The sequence below is a fragment of the Falco punctatus genome (assembly GCF_963210335.1).
Source record: "Falco punctatus genome assembly, chromosome: 4".
Lineage (NCBI taxonomy): Eukaryota > Metazoa > Chordata > Aves > Falconiformes > Falconidae > Falco > Falco punctatus.
This window is the reverse complement of record NC_137583.1, coordinates 70,549,166-70,574,173: the sequence shown is the minus strand read 5'-3', so window position 1 is coordinate 70,574,173 and position 25,008 is coordinate 70,549,166. Positions and strand designations below refer to the sequence as shown.

Here is a 25,008-nt window from a genome sequence, read left to right as displayed (position 1 = left end):
TTGAGATTTTCTTTAATTAATTCAAACGATTTCATTCAGTATTGCTGAAGATACGGAAATTAATTTCATTTAAAAGGTCAATTATTAAACTGTCTCTGTGCTTGAGTTCCTCTGCATTTACAGCACTTTGTCTCAGAACTTGAGAGCACTTTACAAAAAGAAATAGATATCGTAACTTTATGAACCTTTTGGAGGCACCAATGAGAGCTTTCTCATATGAATGTTTTTCCAGTATAAAGTGAAATTAGATGCCTGGTACAGATAACTTTCAGATCATTATTCCTTGTAACCTAGCCTATTATGAACTCTGATGTTTGAAAGCATTAATGGAAAGATTCCAAATTTTTAAGTTCATTCACGTCAGTGCTGTCTTCATTGACACCCTTGAAAGGAGATGACTGTTTGAAAAGCAGTATGATTTTCAGACGGATTAAGCCTCAAAATCTAACCATTAATACTAGCTTCTAATACCGAATACAAAACAGACTAAAACTTTGATTTTGCTGCACTGCTTCATAGCTCAAATCCAATATTCTAAGTTTGAGAACTCTAATAAAAAATAAACCCCAAATTACAATTAGATGTTTTAAAAATTCTCTTCAGTAAAACTGTAATTAAAAGATAGTCTTATGAACATTTCTGTAGTGATGATATTTATCTACATTAAAACAAACCCATGGTGGTCCTGCATGTTATTTAAACATAAGAACAACATACAGGGAGAGAAAAAGAGTTCAGATCTAACTCATTGAAGGCTTCCCAAGCTGCTCTGGACTTGGAGGGCATTCAGCAATCTCCCTTCAACACAAGAAGAGCAGACAGGGAGACAGCCAAATAGCACCACAAAGATAGCTGGCACCTTCAATCCCAAGTGCCTCGAAAGTATGTTTTTCCCTCCCTTCCACCTCAAAAGATTGCTTTAAAACTGGTTTTACAAAGGTAACAGTATTAAAAAAGCACCAAACAAAACCACTGCGAGACAAAAAAGAAACCACCTAAACCAGTGACAACAAAGCCCCAACGCCAAATGTCCTGAAGTCTTTACCTGAAATCCCAACCCATGGAAGTGAGCAGGAAGACGGAAAGGATAAAAATCCCTCCTATTGGGTATCGTATCATAGATTATTTTTAGAGGTTTTTCTGATTTCTGCAGCTTTAGAGCTTATTCAAACCGATCTAGGGCTAAGAAAATTAGCACTGATTTTATTAAGGCTTCTTGTGTTCCCCAGGTTCTGCTCCTCCCCATGCCATCCACACAAATTATACACTGGCACTGTATGAAAGCTATCAAGGCTGATTTAAGAAATCTCCACTGTTCACTTTTGACTTTACTGTTGTTTATGGAAATGCACATTAGGAAAACCTGGGGTTTTTATTAGCAGGAATTTTACATTAATTATATCCAATTTTTCATTTCTCACACAACACAACTTTAATTTTTTGAAATCTGCTGTTAGTGAAAGACAGAACATTCAGTCATCAGACCAGGAAGAAAGAGGTCACCTGCACCATTCACATACACAGACATCTCTCCAAGCTAGCACACAGTAAGTAGCTTCAAGCCGGGAGTCCGCTAGCTGAAAGAAAGACCATCTTCCTAGTATGGCGAAGGAGCTTATGGCCTCCAAGTTAGTATCTCTGTACCACAGACATATAATTTTACTTAAAGCTAGCTTAGATATGTAGAGAAGTGCAGCCTTGTGAATTGCAGACCTCAATACACTGCTCATGCAAAAGGGAAAATGTCTGAAGTGGCTCTTTTCCCAGAATTACTAATTTAAAACTTTTAGCACCCTAAAAAATATTTGCATTATAATATTTAAGGAGAGATCCCACACTCTCATAATAAATAGTACATTACCTGATGGTATTTCTTCAGTATGTTGTGCATTTCTGCTACATCTTCACTTGTTATAGTTTTGATGATATATCTTTTGTCATAAGATGTATGAAAGCGGGCACCACTCCGTGCTTGGGAATCATTGGCAAGGGGCGCACTTCTTGTCAATGAATTCTGTCAATTGATTGAAAACAAAAAAAAGCACCAAGTCAGACAAAAATATGCAACTTTTAATTAGAACAAGTATAAGCAATTTAAATTTATTTTTTAATCTCTTTCAATACACCTGCACCAAGCTGAATTCTGCAAAGCATGTAATCACAAACTGCATTATCTTGATAAATCACTTCAAAAATGAGAACAAAAGAATGTTTGGGGGATGGTATTTGCCCATCAGTGGTTCAAAAGTTACTCTCAATGCTGAATGAGAATGTATCACACTTTATTACGTAAACATTATCAGCTTTGCGGAAGAAAACACATGAATGAAAAATCCAAAAGGAACACTGTATTACACCACAATAACTATAAATAGAGGATTCACCTGTAGTAACAGTATCACTTTGAAACTGAGCAGGATTTGCTCTTGAGCCAGTGTGATCTGGTATGTAAACAAGATCACAGCCAGATTTCCAATTTGTAATACCAGAGCTATTCCAATGGTTTCATATCTAGTGTTAAGCAAGTAATATTATTGTACAGTACCTCCTTTTGTAAAACAGGCTTACCCTGCTACAGACTCAAGAGAGGAAGATGAGTTAATAACCGTATAGTAGTTAGAAGAAAAACTTCTAGAGATTAGTGACCATTTTTAGAGCAATACTTGAGACTACCTGCACTTCAACAGTAGCAAGAGAAGCCTTCTGCTTTTTTCGGAAAAGAAGTATTCAGATTATATTATTTTATATTTAAAACCAGTAAAAATAAATTGGACAAAGTATAACAACTTGGTTGTGCCTGGAAACATCTATCTTCACCAGTAAAAGTTTATGCCAATTGTTACATACGTGAATGACACTTTTTTTTTTTTTTTTTTTAAATAATAACTAGTAACAGCAGCAGCACAACCATGAGAAAACAATAATGTTCTTACACCCCATGTGTACTTTCATAAAACCAGACCATACTCTGAAAAGATTAAACAAGTTAATTACAGACTGCTGGAACCCTTCTATGTTTATGAAATAAACTTGCAGTACCCATTTGGTATATCTCTACTGGTAGCAGAAAACCCCAGCTCCTACTATCGTTCCTCATTGTACCATACTGCACAAACAGCTGTTGCTAAATTGAAATATACTTCCCCCCCTCCACACTCACATAGCATAACATTCTCCCTGCTAGAAGAAAAGCCATTTTCACAAAAGTTTTAATAAAGTTTTGTATGTAGATGTTTCAGATTCCTAAATGGCAAAAGACCATCTCCAGCAGCTACAGAACATGACACATTTGTGCAGTTTGATAAGGCACAGTGAACTAAGTCACAAAACAGATTTACACTAGAAGAACAATGATGCTTTCAGAAAGTAATTAGAAATAGGCTCAGTCCACCATCACCAGGTACTAAACCCACAAAATTTTATTTTTATAAGAGTTATGTTTTATTTGGAAGTTTTTACCATTGATAAATCCATTCACAAGCTTTATGGACTTCAGCAGGAGCTGGACATGCCAATTCAACCCCAGTGACAGAAGGTCAATAATTATTATAAAGTAATAACCTCAACAAAGAGGTAAGGGCAACTATACCCCCCAATTTAAGGCGGCACTTGAACACATACAATTATGTCTCTGTATTTTGGAGACCCACTGACTTCAACAGACCTTCAGCATAGTTGTATTTATCCCAAATGCAGGATGCTTTCTGAAATCAGTTTAATATGAAATAAGAACGTTTTTCCCCCAAGGTTACTTTGTTCAACTGAAATACTCAGGAGTAGTAGGAATAACAGTAAATCACCTAAAAGCACACAGGCTCTATGAAGTTTTATTAGAATGACATATAGGAGAAATAAACATTTGCACACTTCTCCCTGTATATTTCTAGGCTTGTGCACTGAACCTGAATCATTACAAATTACTAGGATAAAAAGCAGTGTCTTTCTCCATTATCCTCTCTATTCACTAAAGAAAGGATGAATATAGGTGTTTCCCTGATGTTTATAAATAAACAGTTTTTCTAGACTGATCATAAAAGAGCTTTAGTGACAGCCACTGCAGACCTTCTCTGCACTAGCTTTTAGACAGGCAATCTTAACAGATGTGAGTCCTGATACACCGTCACCTCACATGGTATTGAAGATACTAGAGAAGGGAATTTAAGTACTCCTGCAGTTTTCTTCACCTGTTTTCAGGTGTTTCCTGTTCAAATTCATTTCCCACCACTCCACCACTGAAATATTTTAATGTACTAATGAAGTCTATTCAAGAGAACAGGTATCATTAACAGATCAAATTTTCTTAATGCTACACCTGACATCAGTACTCCATTAATTCTCAAACTGAATCATAGAGTTAGTCACAGAAATCATCCTCTGTAGAAACCCTCTCTGTTTAAGAGTCAGGGTTTGGCTTTGTTTCTAGGGCATGTATTTAATAATTTAAGATGAAAAGCTGAAAACAGAAGTTTTAAAACATTGTGCAGATTCAGTTACCTTTATCACAAACTAGAAAATATGATGTAACATAATTATTTTTGATTTTGAAAAAAGCTGAAGCACGAGTAATCTTCCATGTATGTAGTGAATTAAGCTACTGCTAAGGTATTAGGCTGTAATTCAGCAATAATAAAGGCTACTGGGTAATTATTGGTTATTGTTCCCAGCAAAAAAAAGGTGGATTATTCTGAGGTTAACTATTGCAATAAAGCAGTAACCACAGTTTTGTGAATATAATTTTCTCTGAGAACACTAGTCTTCAGACCTTAAACCCTGTGGTATAAACATTGAAAACCATTAACCTGGGGGGGAGGCTTAAGTCGCTTTGCTATAAAAGGCTACAAAAAAGTGTACTTGCTATTTTGCCACTGAACTTCTGAAGGAAGGAAAGTGGGAAGAAGGACCTCAACTAGTACTATTCTCCAAAATTTCAAATACTCTGAAGGTGTATTTTAACATTCTTCACTAAAGATTTGTCAGATCTGAGTGAAATTCAGACCTGGGAGTACTCAGTATGAATGAAAAACCTTGCTAGCACAATGCCTCAACTGAGATACAACACATGGGAGATGCTTCTTCTCTGGACTTTCCAGTTGCTGAAGCTCAGTTACTAATTCTGTGGCCAGAAAAGGACGAAACCAACCACTTCTGACCTCAAACCTTTCAAATGCTATTCCTATAACCATTTGATCTTTTAAATTAAATCTGTCTTCTTTTGCCTTCATAAGCACTATTTGCACAGGAGAGCTCTTCTGAGCGTGAGGCCTTAAAGTTCTTCCTACCTTCCTCCTGTCATCCCACTGTTAACCAGGAATGTCTAGTATATAGCTATATTTATGTAGGAACCCATCAAAACAAATTTATTCAGATTTTCTTTTATGTGGGGGGAAACGGTGACAAAGGATGAGGAAAAGGCTGAGATCATTGGTGCCTTCTTTGCCTCAGTCTTTAACAGTAAGAACCAGTTGCTCTCTGGGCACCCAGCCCCCTGGGCTGGAAGACAGGGACGGGGAGCAGAATGAAGCCCCCGTCATCCAAGGGGAAAGGGCCAGTGACCTGCTGCACCAACCAGACACCCCCGGTCCGTGGGGCCGGACGGGATCCCCCCGAGGGCGCCGGCAGAAGGGCTCACCCAGGGCTTCCCAGCGCGTAGGAGCAGCCCTGACTGACCAGGCAGGTCCTGCTGACCAGAGCTCAGCCAGGGACACCCAGCTGCAGAAGGGCAGGAAGGAGCATCTGGGGAGCTACAGGCCTGGCAGCCTGATCTTGGTACCGGGGACGGCTGTGGAGCAGGTCATCCTGAGCTCCGTCACACGGCACGGGCAGGACAACCAGGGGATCAGGCCCAGCCAGCGCGGGGTTACGACAGGCAGGTCCTGCCCGACTAACATGGTCTCCTTCTGTGACAAGGTGACCCGCTCAGTGGGTGAAGAAAAGGCTGTGGATGTTTGTTGTCTGCTTGGACCTCAGTAAAGCCTTTGACACCGTTTCCCACAGCGTTCTCCTGGAGACGCTGGCTGCTCGGGGCTTGGATATGCGAGCTCTGCGCTGGGAGAAACCTGGCTGGCTGGCCGGGCCCAAGGAGCGGTGGTGACCGGAGTCAAACGCCGTTGGTGGCCGGTCACAAGTGGTGTCCCCCAGGGCTCAGTACTGGGGCCAGTCCTGTTTAATCTCTTCATCCATGATCTGACCGAGGGGATCGAGTGCCCCCTCAGCCAGTTTGCAGAGGGCACCAAGTGGGGGGAGTGTTGATCTGCTGGGGGGCAGGAGGCTCTGCAGGGGGGTCTGGGCAGGCCGGGCCCATGGCAGAGGCCAGCTGTAGGAGGTTCAACAGGGAGAAGTGCCGGGTCCTGCACTGGGGACACAACAGCCCCACGCAGCGCTACGGGCTGGGAAGCTGCTGGGCAGTGGAGGACCCGGTGGTGTTGGTCAACAGCCGGCTGAACGTGGGCCAGCAGTGTGCCCAGGTGGCCAAGAAGGCCAACAGCATCCTGGCTTGTGTCAGGAATAGTGTGGCCAGCAGGGCCAGGGAAGGGATTGTCCCCCTGTGCTCTGCACTGGTGAGGTCGCACCTCAAATACCGTGTTCAGTTTTGGGCCCCTCACTACAAGGCAGACATTGAGGTGCTGGAGCGTGTCCAGAGAAGGGGAACAGAGCTGGTGAAGAGTCTTTCGCACAGGTCCTATGAGGAGCGGCTGAGGGAATGGGGGTTTTTTAGCCTGGAGAAAAGGAGGCTCAGGGGAGACCTTGATCGTTCTCTACAACTGCCTGACAGGAGGCTGTAGGCAGGCGGCAGTAGGTCTCTTCTCCCAGGTAACAAGTGACAGGACAAGATGAAACTGCCTCAAGTTGCACCAGGTGAGGTTTAGATTGGATATTAGGAAAAATTTCTTCACCAAAAGGGTTGTCAAGTGTTTAACAGGCTGCCCAGGGAAGTGGTGGTGTCACCCCCCCTGGAGGTACTTAAAAGACATGTAGATGTGGTGCTTAGGGACATTTTAGTGGTGAATGTGGCAGTGCTAGGTTAATCATTAATGATCTTGAAGGTCCTTTCCAACCTAAACGATTCTATGATACTTGATACATGCAAAAATACAGACAGCATAAGCAGTAATAAATTCTGACTTAAAAAGAATTAATGGCTGTTAGACTAAGAGAATGAAACAACTAGTACTCTTTATCGTGCTTCTTTCATTACAATTCAGGCTAAATAAAAAAGTGGGAACTAGTCAGATTCAAATACAAATGAATAAATTCAGTCATATTTTAAATCAACTGGAGGAAACCTTGTGAAGTCATGGATTTTTTTACTGATTCTTGTTTTTTCCAGCAATAGCTTTTTTCTAATGGAAATGAATTCTGCCCAATTGCTAACTACAATGACAATTTGCAAATACAACTACTGTACTGAAAATGTTGCTAACAAGAGAATACAATGTATCTGTAGATAATTTAGCACACACTTTACTGTTTCCTAATGTTTTACTGGGTTAGAAATGCTGATGCATCTATTTTTTAGTAGACAGCTATTTTATTATTAGTTAGCTATATCAGCCTTAATTAAGAATGCATACAGCTATCATTTTACCACATGCACATTAATTTGGTAGAACAAACCAACCCATTTTATGCTAAGCAGCACCTTTCCATACATGCACAGGGAACCCAAATGCCCTCTCTACAATACCCTGACTAGTAATAAATTAATACTTCGTATCAGATGTTTAAACATTAAACATGTTTAAGATAAAAACAACCTCTAATTATACCACCTCTTTAACACACTTTTTTTTTACTCTGTCAATGTAATGTTCTCTTCAGATACAGAATGTAGTTTCTTTTGAACTTTGAAAGAAGGTGGAAGACTGAGAACATTGTTAATATTACCATTTACTGTGTTTTCTTTTGATACTTGCATAAGTTTATTAAATAAGTGCAGTTTAAAAAGCTGAAAAATATTGTGCTGATTACTAGCAATTGCATTACCACTTTCTTGTGCTGATAAATGCATGGCTGCGTTTTGCCTGTGGACAGTTTTATTTGTCACAGTTAACTCCCACTTCTGTGAACAGAGAAAAGGTCAAATTTCTTCCAAAGTAAAGCTTCCAGGTACCATGCAAAATACCTTACCTCTCAACTATACTAGTTATATTTGTTTATAGCTAGAAATCAGTCCTCCATAAAATACATACACTGTTGCCTGACCATGATGATAATGAACCGTTAAGTAAAGAGATGACAAGAATTGGCCTGCACTGCTAAGTCATCATTAGCAAGTAAGTTCAAGGCACAGCCTCACTGAAAGGATCAAACTAGAAGAATTTAGGGGCTTCAAAGAGAAAACAATATAGCTATTTAAAGCCAACTAAGATCCTTCCCTTTTGATGCAGGTAAAGTTAACTTACCTGTTTGACCCAGGCTGCCAAATAAAAATCAAAGCGTTTTGTGCCCCATTCAATGTCAAATGCTAACAAATCAATAGTACATATATTAGAAGTGAAGCAATTCCTTGTTGGAAAATGCCTTTCTTGTAAGTTAAGAAATGGCCATGAAGGACCTGCACTTAGTCACTTGAAGCACAGCCACTAGTAAACCTATAATTGGTAAGAAATCTCAGCCAAAAGTATCGGTAACATCCATGTGATGTCCAATATGCACTTTATACCACAGAGACTGTGGAAAGTTCATGGGGTTCTCTCTTAAAATTAGACTTTACACATATCTAGATAAGTAAGAGTTTACCTTATTCTGGGGTTATCCAAACCAAGTTTAAGTCAATCATCTTAATGCAGACAATAATAAGAAAGTTACATAGTACTCCTCAGACCGACTGAAAACACACACTTGAATTGTATGGCTCTGGAGTTCAGGCTGCTATCAGGTACACTGTATAGACTTGTCTTACTGTCAAATGCAGTTTTGTGAGACAGTACATGGTTAAATACTCCTGTGATCCAGCTGACTTTTGCCACAACACAGATAAATTTCAGTGAGGATTTCCACAAAAAGCGAGTAAAAGGAATTGTATGATAGACATCTGTGCACAAATGCCTTGGAAGAAAAGCTGATTGAACCTGCCTAAAGAGAGCAGTGTGGGGCTTTTTCCTCTGCTTCCTTGTTCAGCACTAAACTCAGCTACGGGAGACCCATTGCTGACCAGAGCAACAAGATCTTCTTCGGTAGGGCGTCCATAGTGGACTGGAAAGGAATTAAAGAGTGAAAATCAAGCACCTTCCTTTTCCCAAAAGCTGTGTTGAGGAAAGGGGAACGGAGAGACAGATCATGGCAAATACCAGATTGAATTCCCTCTGCCTCTGCTTCTTAATTAGGGGAAGACTAAGTGGAATATGAACAGATGGGAAATGAGCCACTACTCACTTAGCACAGATCTATGAGTCATAAAGCCAAAACAGGGAGGATGTCCTTCAGATATAGACAAAAAATGCATAACTTAACTCTCCAAAAGATACAGGTTTGATGATCTAACAGCCCTTTCACCATCACTTACTGCTACTACAAAGCACTACCATAGTGTGTCAGGAACCAGCATGTATCTAGCTGTACAACTTTGAAGCATTAGTCATAATAAGTTAATAAAAATTACCTGCTTGTATTATAGCATTAGGGAGCACAAAACTCAAAGAAAAGAGGGTCACTGCCCTGTCCCCTTCAGATTTTCCCAGCCTTCTCCAGCTCTGCCACGGTGTGCCTCAGTCCTCTGGCACAATTAAAACATGTCAGCCACACATACCCTGTTCCACTTAACAGCTTCACTTAGCAACTCACTTCAAGTCTCCTGCTCCAAGTGTGTGTGTTCTGCCAATTCCCCATTCACTTCTAATTTGTGAAGTTTTAATCTTGTGCCTGCTGGTTTTTTGGTCTCAGGAGAAAGAAAAGGTTTTGTACTTTTAAAGTGTGAATACTTTTATGAGGTCATTTAAAGACTATGCTAAATTACTTGTGTAATTACTTATACAACTGAAGACACATTTAACATGCCAAGCTCAGAGACACCTCTACTAGATAAATTTCTTTTTCACATACCTCCCCCTCTCTCCCAAACAGTTTCCCTCTGAGAAATCACTGGCTAGAAGTCTCACTGCCCTGACATGAATCAATATTAAAAACATCACCTATATGGTACTGAGTAGCAGGCAACCAGAAATACTCATCTGGTCTTCAGTGCTGAAGGGCTACAGATCACAAAGAATTTGTCCCATACCACAGAATTAATTTCTGATAAAATAATAAAAATACAGCTTTAAATATAAATGGGTAAAAGCTACACCACTTACTAGTACTTCCTTTCCCAAAGAGTTCTTGATACAAAAGTTAATCAGCACACCCAAATTACGTATCATCATTTCACACAGGAACAGCATATTCTTTAGCAAATTAACTGAAAGGTTATTCGGTTTTACTATAGACCCACTCTTTTCCTTCAGTAACTCCTTCCCAAACTTAACAATCTGTGCAGACTTTTATTTCCTACAGTAAATCTATATTAGGTAAGAATTTTTTTTCCACAAGTGCTTTTTGAAATCCACAATTCTTTGAAGTTCACAGGAGCTTTTCTGCAGCCTTCAACAGAATTTCATAAACTAGAATCCAACAAGACTGCTACCCATCAGAAACCACTTCATTTCACCCAGCCATTCACCAACTGAACTGCAATCTCTGCTTTTGGTCAAGGTACAACTTCCAAAAAGGCATTCTTGTTTTTTAAAACTTCAAAAGACCAAGATTCACCACTGTATTTTGAATTTTAATTATTTCCTTTTCCAGTCATTTCTATTTATTCTTTCCTTAAGTACCTAGTGTTGTTTTCCTGCAAGGATACTCACATACTACTTCTCAATTCTAATTTTTTCAAGTGCAGCAGGTCAAACTCTGTCACTCCCACCACAAGGCATTCTCTATGTCCTTACATACCTTTGACACTGTTTTTCTGTATCTTTTTCTATATCCAAATTTTCAACATCCTTTAAGATGACTAGCACCAAAACTATATATAGTATTAGCTTCAGGTATAAAATAAACAGATGTTAAAAAAAGTTAGAGCTCTTTCTGGTCTTATTTTATACCTTCCAGTTTATCCACCCAAGGATGCAGCTACTCTTAGACAGGAGCTAACAGCAGTGCTAAATTCTTGTCCTCTTTCACTTCTTGTTCCTTCTCAGAGCTACTGCCTCCCTGAATGCAGCCTTCACTCTCTGTAATTCTGCACTCCTTTTTATCCATATAATTATTCATCTGACTGTATTAAAAGACATCTCATTTGGACAGGCTCAGAATACCAGGTGATCAAAGTGGGTTTTGTACAAAATCCTATCTTTATCCCACTTTGCCATTTGGACAGATTTTGCATCTTCTCTAAGTTTTCATTATGTGAAATGTCAACTGCTCATTGACAACTACATTTTTGATTTTTGTCATTTAATCATCTATTATTTACAAAAAATGTATTTTTTATTACAAAGCCCCATGTTAATTGGCATTTTAAAAATCAAAGTCACAAAATATCAAGCCAAATATTTTGTAAGAGGCATCCTCAAGAGTCCTTAGAAGCCAGCTAAAATACCCCCTAATGCTTTATATCCTCTGGAAGTCTATTTTTACTTTGCATGTTGGTCAATATAAATAGCAGCCTACTGTAATTAAGTAACAGTAATGATATTATTGATAGTGCTAGTTATACCAACACCAGATCTCAAAAAAAGTAAACTGATTTCCAGAGATTTTGGTTGCTTCTAAGAGCAACAAGTTAAGCTGTTTGGAGCTATTTTTTCCAACTGAAACCATTTTTCTGAGGAACACACATGGAGCAGAGCCACTAAAGTACAGGAAAAGCGTGTCCCCCTGCCTACTCCCTCTGTAACGGCAAGCTATATTTGTAACTGGCAAAGTATTGCCCTCCTCTTCAAAGATGAGCTGTTGGCGAAGCTCTTCCTCCTCTGCCCACTTTGCTTAAGATGTTCACAGCACAGATATTTATCTCCACAGTGGGAGGCCAAGGATTAGCCACAGCCTCCAAGAGGGTGGAGAGATTTAAAGGTCAATTTAATTAGCTCATTCTAGTATCTTACACATCTAATGTAAATGTCATAGTTAGAAAACTGCTACCTTAGCAGACAAGATTATATTTTAGAAACTTTGAGGACATGAACTGTGTGTTGGATGTAATACAAATACTTAAAGTAACTAACCTAAAAAGGGAGCCTAATAAAAATTGTCATTGAGTCAGAACTTTTCCTAAAAGAAGGAGAAAAAGGTCAATAGAAGAATCCTAGTGATAAAGCATGGAGAGCTTTAAAGGAACAGTAATATTTCAAACTGACTGGCTTAACAGCGTCTCATTGATTTAAATCTTCCCCATTTCTCGATGTCTGGACAGAGGCAAACAATGGTTTCTGGTACTGTGATCTCATCTGAAAGTCGTGGAATGCTAAAATGAGCTTTTTACAAGCCCTGTGTACCCTAAAGACAAATCAGATCACATCCCAGGCTATTTAAGAGTGCCTCTGGGCAAGCTTTGCATGAACGAATAGGCAAAACCAAGTGCACAGATGATGCTCTGTGATGACTGAAATCATAGGTCAGTGGAAAAGCCTGGCAGCAGTTCGCCACTGTTAGAGAATTACATACACATGGTCTGGCTGTTCTTCTGTGACAGCAGTCAAAGCAGCGCTGCCTGGCCTGTGCATGGCTTCTCATGAAGACAAGCTTGCAGCTCCTCACAATGTTTTTCTATTTTTTTCAAAACCTCAGGAATCACGGACATGGATGAATTAGACCTGGATTACTGATTAAGAATATTACAAAGACAGTGTCATACAACTGGACATAGATGTTCCAAATATTTTTTGCTATGATTTGAAATGAGCAGCTCACTTCTGGGATGGTGTTCAGGATAGTGTTTTGCTAATGATTTCTAGATGCAAGAAACACTAAAACACTAGAGTTTTGCCTAACAACAGAAGCACCAAACCCAGAGATGTCTGTTTTTGCTGTACAGGGATAGGTAGGGACGACTTTTGGGTTTACTTTTTATGACGGCACCATGCATTCTACCACTGCCATTGAGAAGCTTCATGTCTAGAAACACTGATGAGCAAACATGATCACAAAACACAGACCTCCGACACTGACGTATGTTTAAGAAGTCCGGCATGTAGCAAAGCATACCTGACTAGTAACATATGCTACAGGCACATTCATGGGTATGACCTCCCCTCGTCTTTGGCAGCTGTATGGACAATACTGCATGATGATTTCTTGTCAGCGCAAAAGCAGGGCTCTCAAGAGACCTATAGTGAGTGTCATGGGACCTCCAAAAGACAAAAATGGGATGCCACTGCTCCTGTGGTATACCTGTCAGAAATATTGTCCTTTCTATGATCTTGTTAAGATGTGGATGTACACACTCTGAACACCTATGAACATTTATAAGCAAATTGTATTCATGGAGTGATTACTGTGATTAAGAGACATGAAAAACATTGACAGAGAAAGGTGAAACATCAACTTTTTCTTTTTTTTTTGTACTGAGCTATCCTTCCAGGAGAAAGGTTATGAGTTCCTTGACTTGGTTGAATGAGAGTTTAATGAATAAAACACTTGACTCTTTCCTAAATCAAGTTATCCTATTGAGATTGTAAGTGGGGATTTGAAGCTGTCAGCTTAGGGCACACACTTGCTTTGGAAAGAGTTAGGGCTCTTTTTCTGGGACCCTCTCCCCTTCAGCTCTGCAAAGCTTGGCTTAATGCCTCACTTTCAACAGCTATCTCTGTAAGCGCTCAGGGAGCACCTAACAGCTCATTGTTTTGATGTTACAAGCACATGCCAAATTACTTTTTTCTAGTTTGAATAACCCAATTGTGAATGATACTCAGCTTAGGCAAGAAACTGCCGAAAGCAAGGCAAAATAAAAGTTTTCTCTAGGGAAAACTAAGAGAAACCAGAGGTTAAAATTTCTGTTGCTCTACATACTAAGGTTAAGTCCGACAGCCACCAAATTCTTATTTGGCCTCACACTTAGGCACCAAATGCTAGAACATAATATTCAGCTTGCAAACTTCATTTTTTACAGGCTGGAAAGACTAACAAAAACTGTGGTGTTTTTAGTACAGCTGGCTTAACACCTTACTACCAGGTAACTGCTGACTACAATATGTAAGCAGTTCTGAACCTCTTGGTGCCAACATCCATTTGAGATCTACAAACCGCATACTCTGCTACAGGAACCTGACAGACTAGCTCAAGAATTTCTCATGTGCTGATAGACTTACCATGCTAAAATTATCAGCACAAGAATTTTCTTTTCAAGATAGTTCTTGCTTCCAGGATTTTTTTTTTTGTTTTTACACATTTTATTAAATGTTCAATGAAAAGATCATGTCTTAGGAAGAAGACTGAGCTCCTAATATAGTTGTTGCTGACATATTTACTGTTGACCTTGTTGTCTGTAGTTTGATGCTAGAAATGGCTCATTCGTTCCCAAACCAAGGGCCAATAAATGGAGGCATGAATTTCAGAGCAGAAGCACCAGCAGAGAGCTTTGATTCAAATTTGGTTGTCTTTAGAAACCTGTAATTGGGCTGTAAAATAATTTTTAAGCTCTTCATATGATGTCTTAGGACTAAGTCACGTAAAATGAGAAAAAATTATTCATAGGTTGACAAGAATGCTGGTGATCTGTTAGATACTTGAAAAGAAAATTACATTAAAGGCTGACTTCTAAAAATGAACCTAGAATTGATGCCATATTACAGTCTGGACTACAAATCCTTCTGTCTAGAAAGTTGTGAGAGATATAGAAACATAAGGAGACACCCATATGAGGAGAAGTAAAAGATACTGAGTTCATATGATTTGTTACAGGGAAATTGCTTACAAGCAGAAATTTTCAACTTCCATTTTAGATTTCAATCTTTTCTATGGAAAAATGCACATAGAGAAATAATAAGCATCTCTAAATTAAAAAGTGCTTATAGATCATCTGCTAAAAGTTCTTTATGAATACCTTATCCCGTACAGAAATCTCTACAAACAGACAGGCAAAATCAGATTCAAGCATGTCTCCTATTACACCAAGTATTAAAACTTAAAGGGAAATCAGTTGTGCTCTCCCCCGTCCCCAGTAGAAGGTTCATTAGGTACACTGGGACACTGTGCCCTCCGGTATGAGCAATTGTATTTTATTGGGCAAGAACCCAGTCTCCCTCTTTTGCCTAGCAGAATCCAGACGTAGGATTCAGCAATAATTTTAAGCAAGAACAGATGTGTTGGAGCATAGTAAAGTTTCCCTTTCCAGAGTAACAGCAGCAAAAGCATTTTTAACAGTAGTAGATGCTATTTTTCTAGAGTTTGTTGGGGGGTGTTAAGCTAGCTGCTTGTCAATCTCATAATTTTGCAGTTTGCAGAAGCTAGTCCTGTAATTCTTCTGACAGAATTGTCCTCTTATTTTTTTTTCAGATAAGAAATTATGTCAACTGAGTGAAAAGAAACTCCAAAGTTACAACGGCTACCCCATGTATTCTCGAAAAAAGAGGCTTTTCTGCAGAACAACCTTTGCAAAACCAATGTCTGCAGCTGAGGGGGAACGCAGAAATGAAAAATTAATTTAGCACTGTAGTGAGGGATTTACTTTACAACATCTGTTTTCTAATCCATTTTTTTATTTTCTGCTAGGAATAGCTAATGCTCTCAAGTATCTTCCTGTTAATATTAAAAAGATCTTAAGAGTTAAGGGTTCCTTTTCAGTGAAAGAAGATGACACTAACAAAAATACAAGATCAAGATAATTTACCCTATCAAGGCAAAATCTGTCTTTATTTAATGCTCTGGCTTGTAGAATTAGTTTGACACTTCTAAGAATTACCTTCAATCTGAGATCCATATGTACTTATAACTTCCAACAGCACAAAGCAAAAGAATAATCTCCTTCCCTTTGATAATCTGTAGTCTATGTAAATGGTTAAAATGGTTTTGAAGTTTTTCCGTTATTCAAATGCAATTTTGATTCATAGTGACTAATCATCAGTTGTGTTTTCCTTTAAGAAAAAACAGACCATTTTTTAATTTGATACAATAAATATCCTAGTAATATGTGATCACCAACAAGGAAGATCAGGGTCTAATAGAAATTTTTTTGACATAAGAACAAATTTTCTTAACCTAGACCGAAGACTTAATTTATCATAACAAATTCCTATAGGCAACCTTTGAATAAAACTCAAGGTTTAACTAATTTTATACTATATTTTCCACGTTGCTGTCCATAATAAAGAACGAATCACTAAAAAACTCCACTCAGTATTAGCAACCACACACGTATCTCCATGGAACTTTAACCTTAGGTTCAACACTAATCAAAACGTCTCTTGGAGATGCCCTGCTAGCTATAAAAGACAGATATGTAGGACAGATTACCAAAGATGCTTCTGAAAAAGACGTTGGTTTTCATCATGTGAAGGGAGAGAGTCCATATAAGAATTGTAATTGCCATTCCTAAAAGTGGCTTCCTATAAGGCATGAACCATATACAGTTTAAGGAATTCCCCTGATTGTGAAGTCAGACTACTTGTAGAAAAAACCCCTGTACTTCGAGATTTAAATCTGTCTTCATGGGTAAGAGATCTCTGTAAGAGAAGATCCCTATATAAATCATTCCACCTCTGAACTAAGCCTATGTGTTAAGCAGTCCACATAATTACTGTACAAAGTGAGTAACACAATGTCAAGAATTAAAATGAGATAGCCCAGCAATTAGGAGCCTGCACTACCAAATTCTTTTCATGAGGCAAGGTTTTTTTATTCTTTCCTCATGAGTAAGCACTACCTGCCCTCTGGAACAACTCATCAAGGATATCTGCAGAACATTCTGAAAACAAAAACATTTTAAAATTATGTTCTTCCTGATTTAAACTGATGTATCTGACTAATGAACAAAGTAATTTGGTTTATCTATCTAAACCAATCCTATCTTGCTCAATAATGGGAATAACATTGTCCACAATTGATTAGAACTCCCTTCCTGAAAATCATTATACAAGAAAAACTATCCAGAGAAAGTTATTTGCTATCTCTTCTGTAAGCTTTCCATCAGTTCAATACTGCACAAGCTTTTTCCAATTCATGTTTGGCTCTGAGTATAAGACAATCATTTTAACCAACATCCATTGGAATAATTTCCTTGAAGACAAAGATTATCCAAAAAAGTACATACATTGAGTCTCCCTTTGTCAAAATAGATTCCCTTTTTAAATCACAGGGAATGTAGCATTAAAATGAAAGCAACTTCTACTTTTAATAGGCATAATCCCCATCTTACACATGGGGTGACTTAAATTTTTGCTTATGTGTATTTCTGTAAAAATAATTTACTTTTGAAAGTGCATTTAAAATACATTACTACTTTGAGCATTAAAAAAAATAATTATCAGAACAGTCCAGCAGAATAAGAATTCAGAGGGATAAACTGCTTGGGTTGAGGAAAAGAATAATAGCGAATACAGACATTGCCTTCCCTTAGGTCAAAATCAATATTAACTATCTTCTGGTCTTCACTAAATATACTTGAAATACTAAATAGCAGTGAAGATTTTTTTTTCCCTAACTACAACATAATTTTGTTGAAACAAAGGATGTGGTTGTGTTTTCTTCTTTCGGATTGTTGTTCGGTTACATTGTCAAAAAACCCAAACATACAGCTACGAACAAGAAAATTTGTTTTTAACCTGGAAATACAGACATTTTATTTAGTGACAGTCCTTTAACATAATTTTATCGTTATCATCAATAAATCCAAGCAGCCATGTAACAGTTACAACCATGGAATTTCTGTTGTAGAACAGCAGTGCAGATGGAAACATCTCACAGTGCTGTCAAATGAATAATTTTTTATTACGCCAAGTCTGCCACTTTTAACTAATGACAGCATCTTAAGTCTTCTAATAGATATTTACTGAAATATAGTTTTGATTGCCTAGTAATATCATCACCCCATCTTCTAAAAGATAGAAAGCATGAGCTGACACCGTAATTTTAAGTTTAGGAGCAATCACAATGTCTTTCCTCTTTGACAAGAAAAAGGAAATATTCATATAAAGGGATCAAGTAGCTTCCCAAAAAATAGTATCCTCTTTGGTCCACCAGGAAAATTGAGCCAAGGAATGCAATTTTATGTAACTGTTTTAACTGTTAGCCTGAGTCTTGGGGTATTTCCTCTTAAAAAGCTCTTCGGTAAACAGGATAATGAAAAATCATGTGACAGGATCATGACAGCTGTACCAAAAGAAACCAACCCAACTCTCCTCTTCACCTGCTGGCAACATGTCTTACCAAATTTACAGTGGCCGCACACAGAGATCCATAACCTAATCTTCATCTACATTCCTGCAAGCACATTTTAACCCATCTATGCACGTCTAATACATTGCTTGATATTGAAAAAGGGAAAATTGATAAAAAGGATAGTTAAAAGACTTAGATTTCAGCTGCAGTCTTCAGTCTGCTCTATGTAGCAAGAATGGGACTGTTCTTGTAAAAATGCGTTTCATACTATTTGTTTAGCTACTTGGAACCATTCATTAAACATCTTTTCTTAATATATCCTAGTGATAGGTTACAAATACAGTTGCAGCCCCCACCAAAATAGTTTATAAAAGCAAAAGAGCATGACAGGAGGCAGCGCTGGGTGACACAGCAAGTGCTTTTTTGGACAGGATATCTTGCAGTGTGACTGCAGAAGGAATCATCCCTGTGACTTACAGTGTGCATTAGGAACAATTAATGGAAAAGGTAATTGTCAGTGAGTGCTGGCAAATCAGACTAAAGCAGAGTTCAACAATGTTCTTTTGCAAAGACAGAAAGAAGCTGTGGCTGCAAGAAACAACCCTGCCAAATCTAGAGCAATTTCTTGTTTTGCTGTATCTGCTCTACACAAGCAATTTGTTTCCAGATCCTCTTAACAACAGGAAAAGGAGACGTGACGAAGCAGTATGAAGTTGGCAGGCAACAGGTTGCTTCTCTAAACAAAAAGAGCATGAAGGCAGAAAAAGAAAAAAAAACCACAACAAAACAACAGGGTCTGGTCATTTCAGAAACCATATCTTGCACAGACATACCACTGAAGCAACTGTTATTTAAGTGACCCAGTTGAATATAGCATCTCTTGTCAGTAGTATCCAAATATTATTTTTTCTTCCTATTGTAAGAGGTACCACCCTACAGTTTTAATAACATGGCTTATGACTGGGAGGTACTCTAACAGGAAGTATGCAGGACTACCGACAGCAGAAGGGTAGGAACCAGAAGACAACCAGGGCAGGCAAAGACATGAAACAAATGTTCTGCTTGCAGGTGAGGGAAGGAGTAGAAAAAATGCCTTCTTTTTCTCTCAGTTTTCCTCCAACTTATACAAAAGAACTTTATTTTTGCATATTGGCTCATGTGTTCACAACTCCAGCATTACGAACCTTTACAATCTGTATATATCACCGGTTCAGGCATTCTGAAGGCAAACTTACCTGAAAGTCTTGATCATCAATTCCAAACCTCTCTCTTAGATTACGGAATACCATTGGACAATATTCCTTAAATTTGAAATGACTTGGCATGTTTTCTCTGAAAGAATATAAAACCAAATCAACTTCATTCACCTGCATATGTAATAAGTAACTCTAAAGTATTCTGTCTCAATTCTGTCCATACAAAGCAGAGGATAAGGAGATTTACAGTCTCTCTTCTAATGCTTGCTTTTTTAAAATGAGATTTGGTCTCACAGTGTTCTGTTCTTATTCTGTACAAAGCTTAACAAATTTATACATATTTTTCTCTAACAAGCTACAACATAACTGGATGAAATAAACACAAACTATATTTTGATAGCTTTGGAACCTGGACTCAAAAGCAGAAAAGAATGCTTTCTCCTTGTCCTAAAATCACTTCAAGAGTGAAATCTTGGATTATACAAGAATTACTACACCATCTGTGACATCAGAAAGTACTAACAGTGCCAAAGCTTCAAGAAAATTTGACTCATTCATTACAGGACTAATTTTACTTATTCTAATGTTGATTTCAGACTTACACATATAAAAGTTATTTTGACCTTTGCCACAGATCAAAAGACCAAAGTAACAGAATTCTTCCTTTTTCCAAATATATTCTTGAATAAAATTCAGGTTATACACAAGACTGCATTAATGGTTTTGTATGTATGTCCATACTATTCATGGAAGATTTTATTTTTAAGAAATGGAGATATTACTTGGAGCTTTTATATGATTGGTATGTGTTTGTATTATAGATTATAAAAAGCTGAACATTATTCAGCTTTGATACATACATTAAATTCTCATTCTTGTTCAAACATTTATTAAGGAGTCCATGCACATGAATTTGTGTTTTTAAAAATACCCAAATAAAATCTTGTATCAGCCATAAATAATCACACCAAGAAAGGATCTCCTTCAATATGCAAGATACTTGTAAAGCAATAATAAACCATATGGAGGAAAACCACTACCCAGCAGCCCTTGCTGTTGCTTTTCAGAACAGCACAGATGGTTACGTTTATCACAGGATTAACTTAATCATCAAAACTTCAGTCCCATGAACTGAAAAATAACAGAATTCACAATACTTCATAAAAATACCACTGCCACTACCCACTTCTGCAAAGAGTTATTACTTGTACTTACTTGTTGAAAAGGTGATTGTCCACCTTTATCTTTGAGTATGCTTTGAAATCGTCTGGCATCAACATAACAGGGATTTGAACATGGCTCAGTTCATTGATCTAGAGAAAAGAGAACATATTTAGCTGATGGCATCTTTGTAAAGGCACTGCGTGTGTCTTAATTACAGAAGTGTTATTTGGTCTACTATTGCTTCTGTGTACGTCCTGTGAGTAAACATAGAGTAAAAAGAATGCAAAAGAAGGTTTATTCTTTCCAGATGAAATGCAATCACAAGATTGACACTTTGGAAAAGAAGAAACAGCATTCCATATATACATATACATACACACACACATTTCAGGGGGAAAAAAAAGTGCTTCAAGGCATACCTGGGTGTACTTTTTATCAAAGGTCAATGAAGATGCCAGCAAAATGGTCTTTAATCCCAACCCATTGTTCATCCCAACTCAGTTCAATCAACTGATCTATGCTTTCCAAAGTTAATTCAGATTCTGTATTTCAAATAACTATTCAACTTTGCAGCTTATGAAGCAGTCTTACATGTCTGTCTTGAACTACTTTTAGAAAATATAGCAAAGTTTTGCTTACATGTGAATGCATACACTTTGAGCTTGATAAGCAGGTTTGTTTCTTATACTAGTGCAGAACTCAACTCAGTTTTTGCAAGTCACAGCATTTCTTTGATTGTTCAAGTCAGACAAACTGTTTAAATAGCTACATTTTCGCTTAGAAATAGATGGACAAGTTCTAAGGTCTTCCTTATTTTGTTATATTTATTGGGACCATTACTCTTTCTAGCTTTGAAATAAATGTCAGTCTTCTCAAGATTAGCATTTTTCACATATTTGAAATTCACTTCTGACCACACCTTTATGATAAAATGTAGACAACTTTATGTTACCTAGTTTGTAGGCATATTTTTATTATTGCATGTATTGGTCAACCCTTACTTTGGTAAGTTTTAACTAAAACATGAAAAGCATAAGACAAAGAATTGTTAGCTTACACTGGTGCTTTCAAATCACAAATGAGATTTTCAACTTTACAACAACAGTCACTAAATACCTATGACATATGTTTTACCTATGTTCTTACAGTGCTCTACACCCTGGTCATGCATCTCAATTCACCCGGTCAAATCTTTTTGCTCATGCAGAGCACACTTTGCTTCAGCAGTTTTCTACAGGGTTTAGAGGGAAAACCCACTCTATGTGAATACAAATGCACACTAGGGGTGGATACAGCAACACAGGGGTGCTCCTCTGCTCTTAGCACTGCTTATCCAATATTGTTTTCCAACTAGGAAGCTGTTAGTTGCCTGTAAATGCTATCCTGCTTAAGAGGGGCTTTTGGAGAAACCTTCACTGAAGCAGCTATAGGTTATAAGTATTGCGGGGGGTGGGGTGGGGGGGGAAGGTCCTCACTGCAAGGCTGACCTTTTGCAGAACTGAAGTTAAACAAAATAAGAAAATAGTAAGAAGCCTTTTAGCTCTTGAACAGAGAAAAGAAACCAATGTAAGCAGGCAGGTCAGGTGGCCTCATCACTTTCCAGTACTTTCAAGTCCCAGTAATGTTCCCTGCCATGCCTCATCTTCATTATTCACATCCTGCAGCCGACATGAAAACAGATAAAATCTGTTGAATTTACTTTACAGAATGCTTCTTCACAAAGCCTTGAAAACCTCTAGATAGAGGCACAGCAGTTATACAGCAGAGCACAGGAAGGAAGTAGAAAGATGTCTGGGATGGGCTGAATGTGCTCTGCTCCTTGGAGTTGTAGGGAGAATGCCCTTTCCTCCTTCCAAAGCGAGAGAAAGAAGAAACTCCAGTGAATTTTTTTTAAAAAGCAGCTGTATAAACCTAATAAATCATGCTGACACCTCATTAAATATGACATAAAGTAACAAAACATTGATCGAAAATCACTACATTAACATACATGCTCTTTACTACAGTTGGTATTGCTGTACATCAATCTCACCCTGAAACCACAGGGCAGGTTCACAAGTCTGCAGAACTAGCCTAGTTGTTGTACAAATCAAACTAAGGACAAGTAGGTGTATTACGCAGAGATATGAAACTTTGTATTTGCTTATACAGAATTACCTACACTTCTAGAGTGCCAGATCATACAACAAATTCTGCGCTTGACAGAGGGATAACAAAGACCCATATGCACGTACATTCTAGCAAAAAATGATCCCGAGAACATATTCTGTTGAATACTGTCAATAATGTTGAATTCACACATCTTCAATTACCTACAATAACAGCAAGTTTGCTTGCAAATTTCCATTTTAGATTATCAAAATTGCATTGATCAAATTTTCACATGCACTTGCTTTCTTAATTTGCTGATGTAAAGTTTCTTTCATGCTGCGAATATCAAATTTGTGCTACAATGGCAGTTCTAATTGTACCTGTAAGCTTTACAGATGTGATCTACATAGCAGAATAACACAGCCAAATGTGCTTGTATTTGCATACTATAGAGATTCTTTTATTCTAAGCAAAAATTTTCTGAGCAAGAATTCCAAAATACTTCCCCTAGGAAGTTCCTTACAACACTCCCCCAACCCCCTTAATCAGGCAAAAAAAAAAAAAAAAAAAAAAAAGCAGACTAACAGAAGGTTTGGGTTTTCTTTGTTTTTGTGGGGTTTTGTTGGGGGTGGTAGTTTTTTTAGGGGCACTGGTTTCTGGATTGTGGGAGTCTTTGTGGATTGGTGGGGTTTTTTTGGTTTTGGTTTGTTTGGGTTTTTTTTTAGATTCATCCAACTCTGAGGTCTGTACAAGTAATTTCTCTAATATTTAGGGAATTCCTCTCCAGCAGAAGAGGAAAATAAAAAAATGCAGGTGATGAACACACAATAGAAATGACCTTTATTATGGCACACCAGCTGAGTAATGGCATGTCCCAGCAGCACAAGCCATTAATTAATTTAAACCTTTCAAGTATAAGGTCTGGTTCTTTGTGCAATAGTACATTTTTCAGATAGATGTGATGAGGCCAGATAGCAAAGTGCACATAAGACTGAAAGGAATACCCGTGTCATTAGATCTTAGTGGAAACTGGAACCAAGTTGTGGGAGGGAGGGAGGGAGAAGAAACAATATCCATAACTCCCCCACAAACAGCTCTCGAAAAGCTAAAAGAAAAGGGAAAGGTCAGAGGGATCAATTCTCTACTTTGCCATCACCATGTAAAGAAACAGTCACATCTGAAAGACACTAAATATGAAACATAAACAAGACATTTTGAGCCTTCCAACTAATCTCAGATGAAATTTTGTTTTTTCTGTGTTTGGAAGTCAAGCATGACAGAAAATTTTAAGATTTGGGCCTTTACCAAGTATTATGTGCATCTCTTCATGTTACCTTTTAAATACAGCTAGCTCCCTTAGCAATAGCAAATCAAATGTGACTTTTAGGATGAAAGGTCCATATTCCCAATTACAACAGAAACTGTATTACAGTAGCTGTAGTGATAACATAAGAAATACCCATTTTCTTTCTAAGGAGTGCTTCTGAACGTAACAAAATCATAAGCAAGAAATAGTTTCCCACAAGAGATAATCACGATGCATAAACAAAGCAGAAAGAGCTCAGTGGACCGAAGACTGACTTGTTGCTGAGGACTTGGGATCAAACATTCATTTAATTATTCTAAGACAACCCACATTTATAGATCTCTACAACAAATGCATGTGCATCGTACCGCAAAAGTTCTTTCAGTCCTGTCCTGCAACTTACATCCTTTAACTGCCCTGATTCGTTGTTGCCAATGCAAAACTTTGCTGTAGTCTGTCTTATTTGAAACAGACAATGCTTACTGTATCTTTGAGGAATTTAAATCCCATGTAATAGCCTTAGAGAATGGATTATTTTAAATATGAATGGCTAAGATTTTAGTTGCTCAGTAACCACGCATATTATGTATAAAAACCTCATGTCTATTAATAACATTCATAAACTCATGCACACAAGATATTAGTGACCCAGAAATCTCCCTTTTAAGTAATTTATTCAAATACCTTCTGCTATATTGATATAAAACCAGGTGGTTATGTGAGATGGAGGCATCCCCCACAACTGACAAGCTTTAAGGAAGAACAATTTTAAACACCGGTGTTGCCCCTTTAAACACATGGTACAAAAAACTGGCTGTAGGGGTCTGCTCAGAGCTGTGGCTCAGTCGTGGCAGGTGGGAGCAGGCCAAAGCAAAAGAAGGCTTTCAGGCAAAAACGAACTGATTGTAACTCATTTTGCTCCTGCAGGTTTAGGATTGAATTCACACTGTCAGGAAAACA

At 38.0% G+C, this 25,008-nt stretch overlaps 1 protein-coding gene across 2 annotated transcripts in view; it reads right to left on the bottom strand.

Annotated features, from left to right (window-relative positions):
• Window positions 1–25,008, bottom strand: part of PIP4K2A (phosphatidylinositol-5-phosphate 4-kinase type 2 alpha) — a 115,231-nt gene that overhangs the window by 32,464 nt on the left and 57,759 nt on the right. For both annotated transcript variants that reach the window (XM_080382341.1, XM_080382342.1), the window contains exons 2-4: window positions 20,703–20,800; window positions 19,527–19,623; window positions 1,862–2,014 (exon numbers count right to left, since the gene is read on the bottom strand). In XM_080382341.1, coding sequence (XP_080238467.1) covers window positions 1,862–2,014; window positions 19,527–19,623; window positions 20,703–20,800 — 348 coding nt within the window. The remainder of the gene's footprint in view (window positions 1–1,861; window positions 2,015–19,526; window positions 19,624–20,702; window positions 20,801–25,008) is intronic.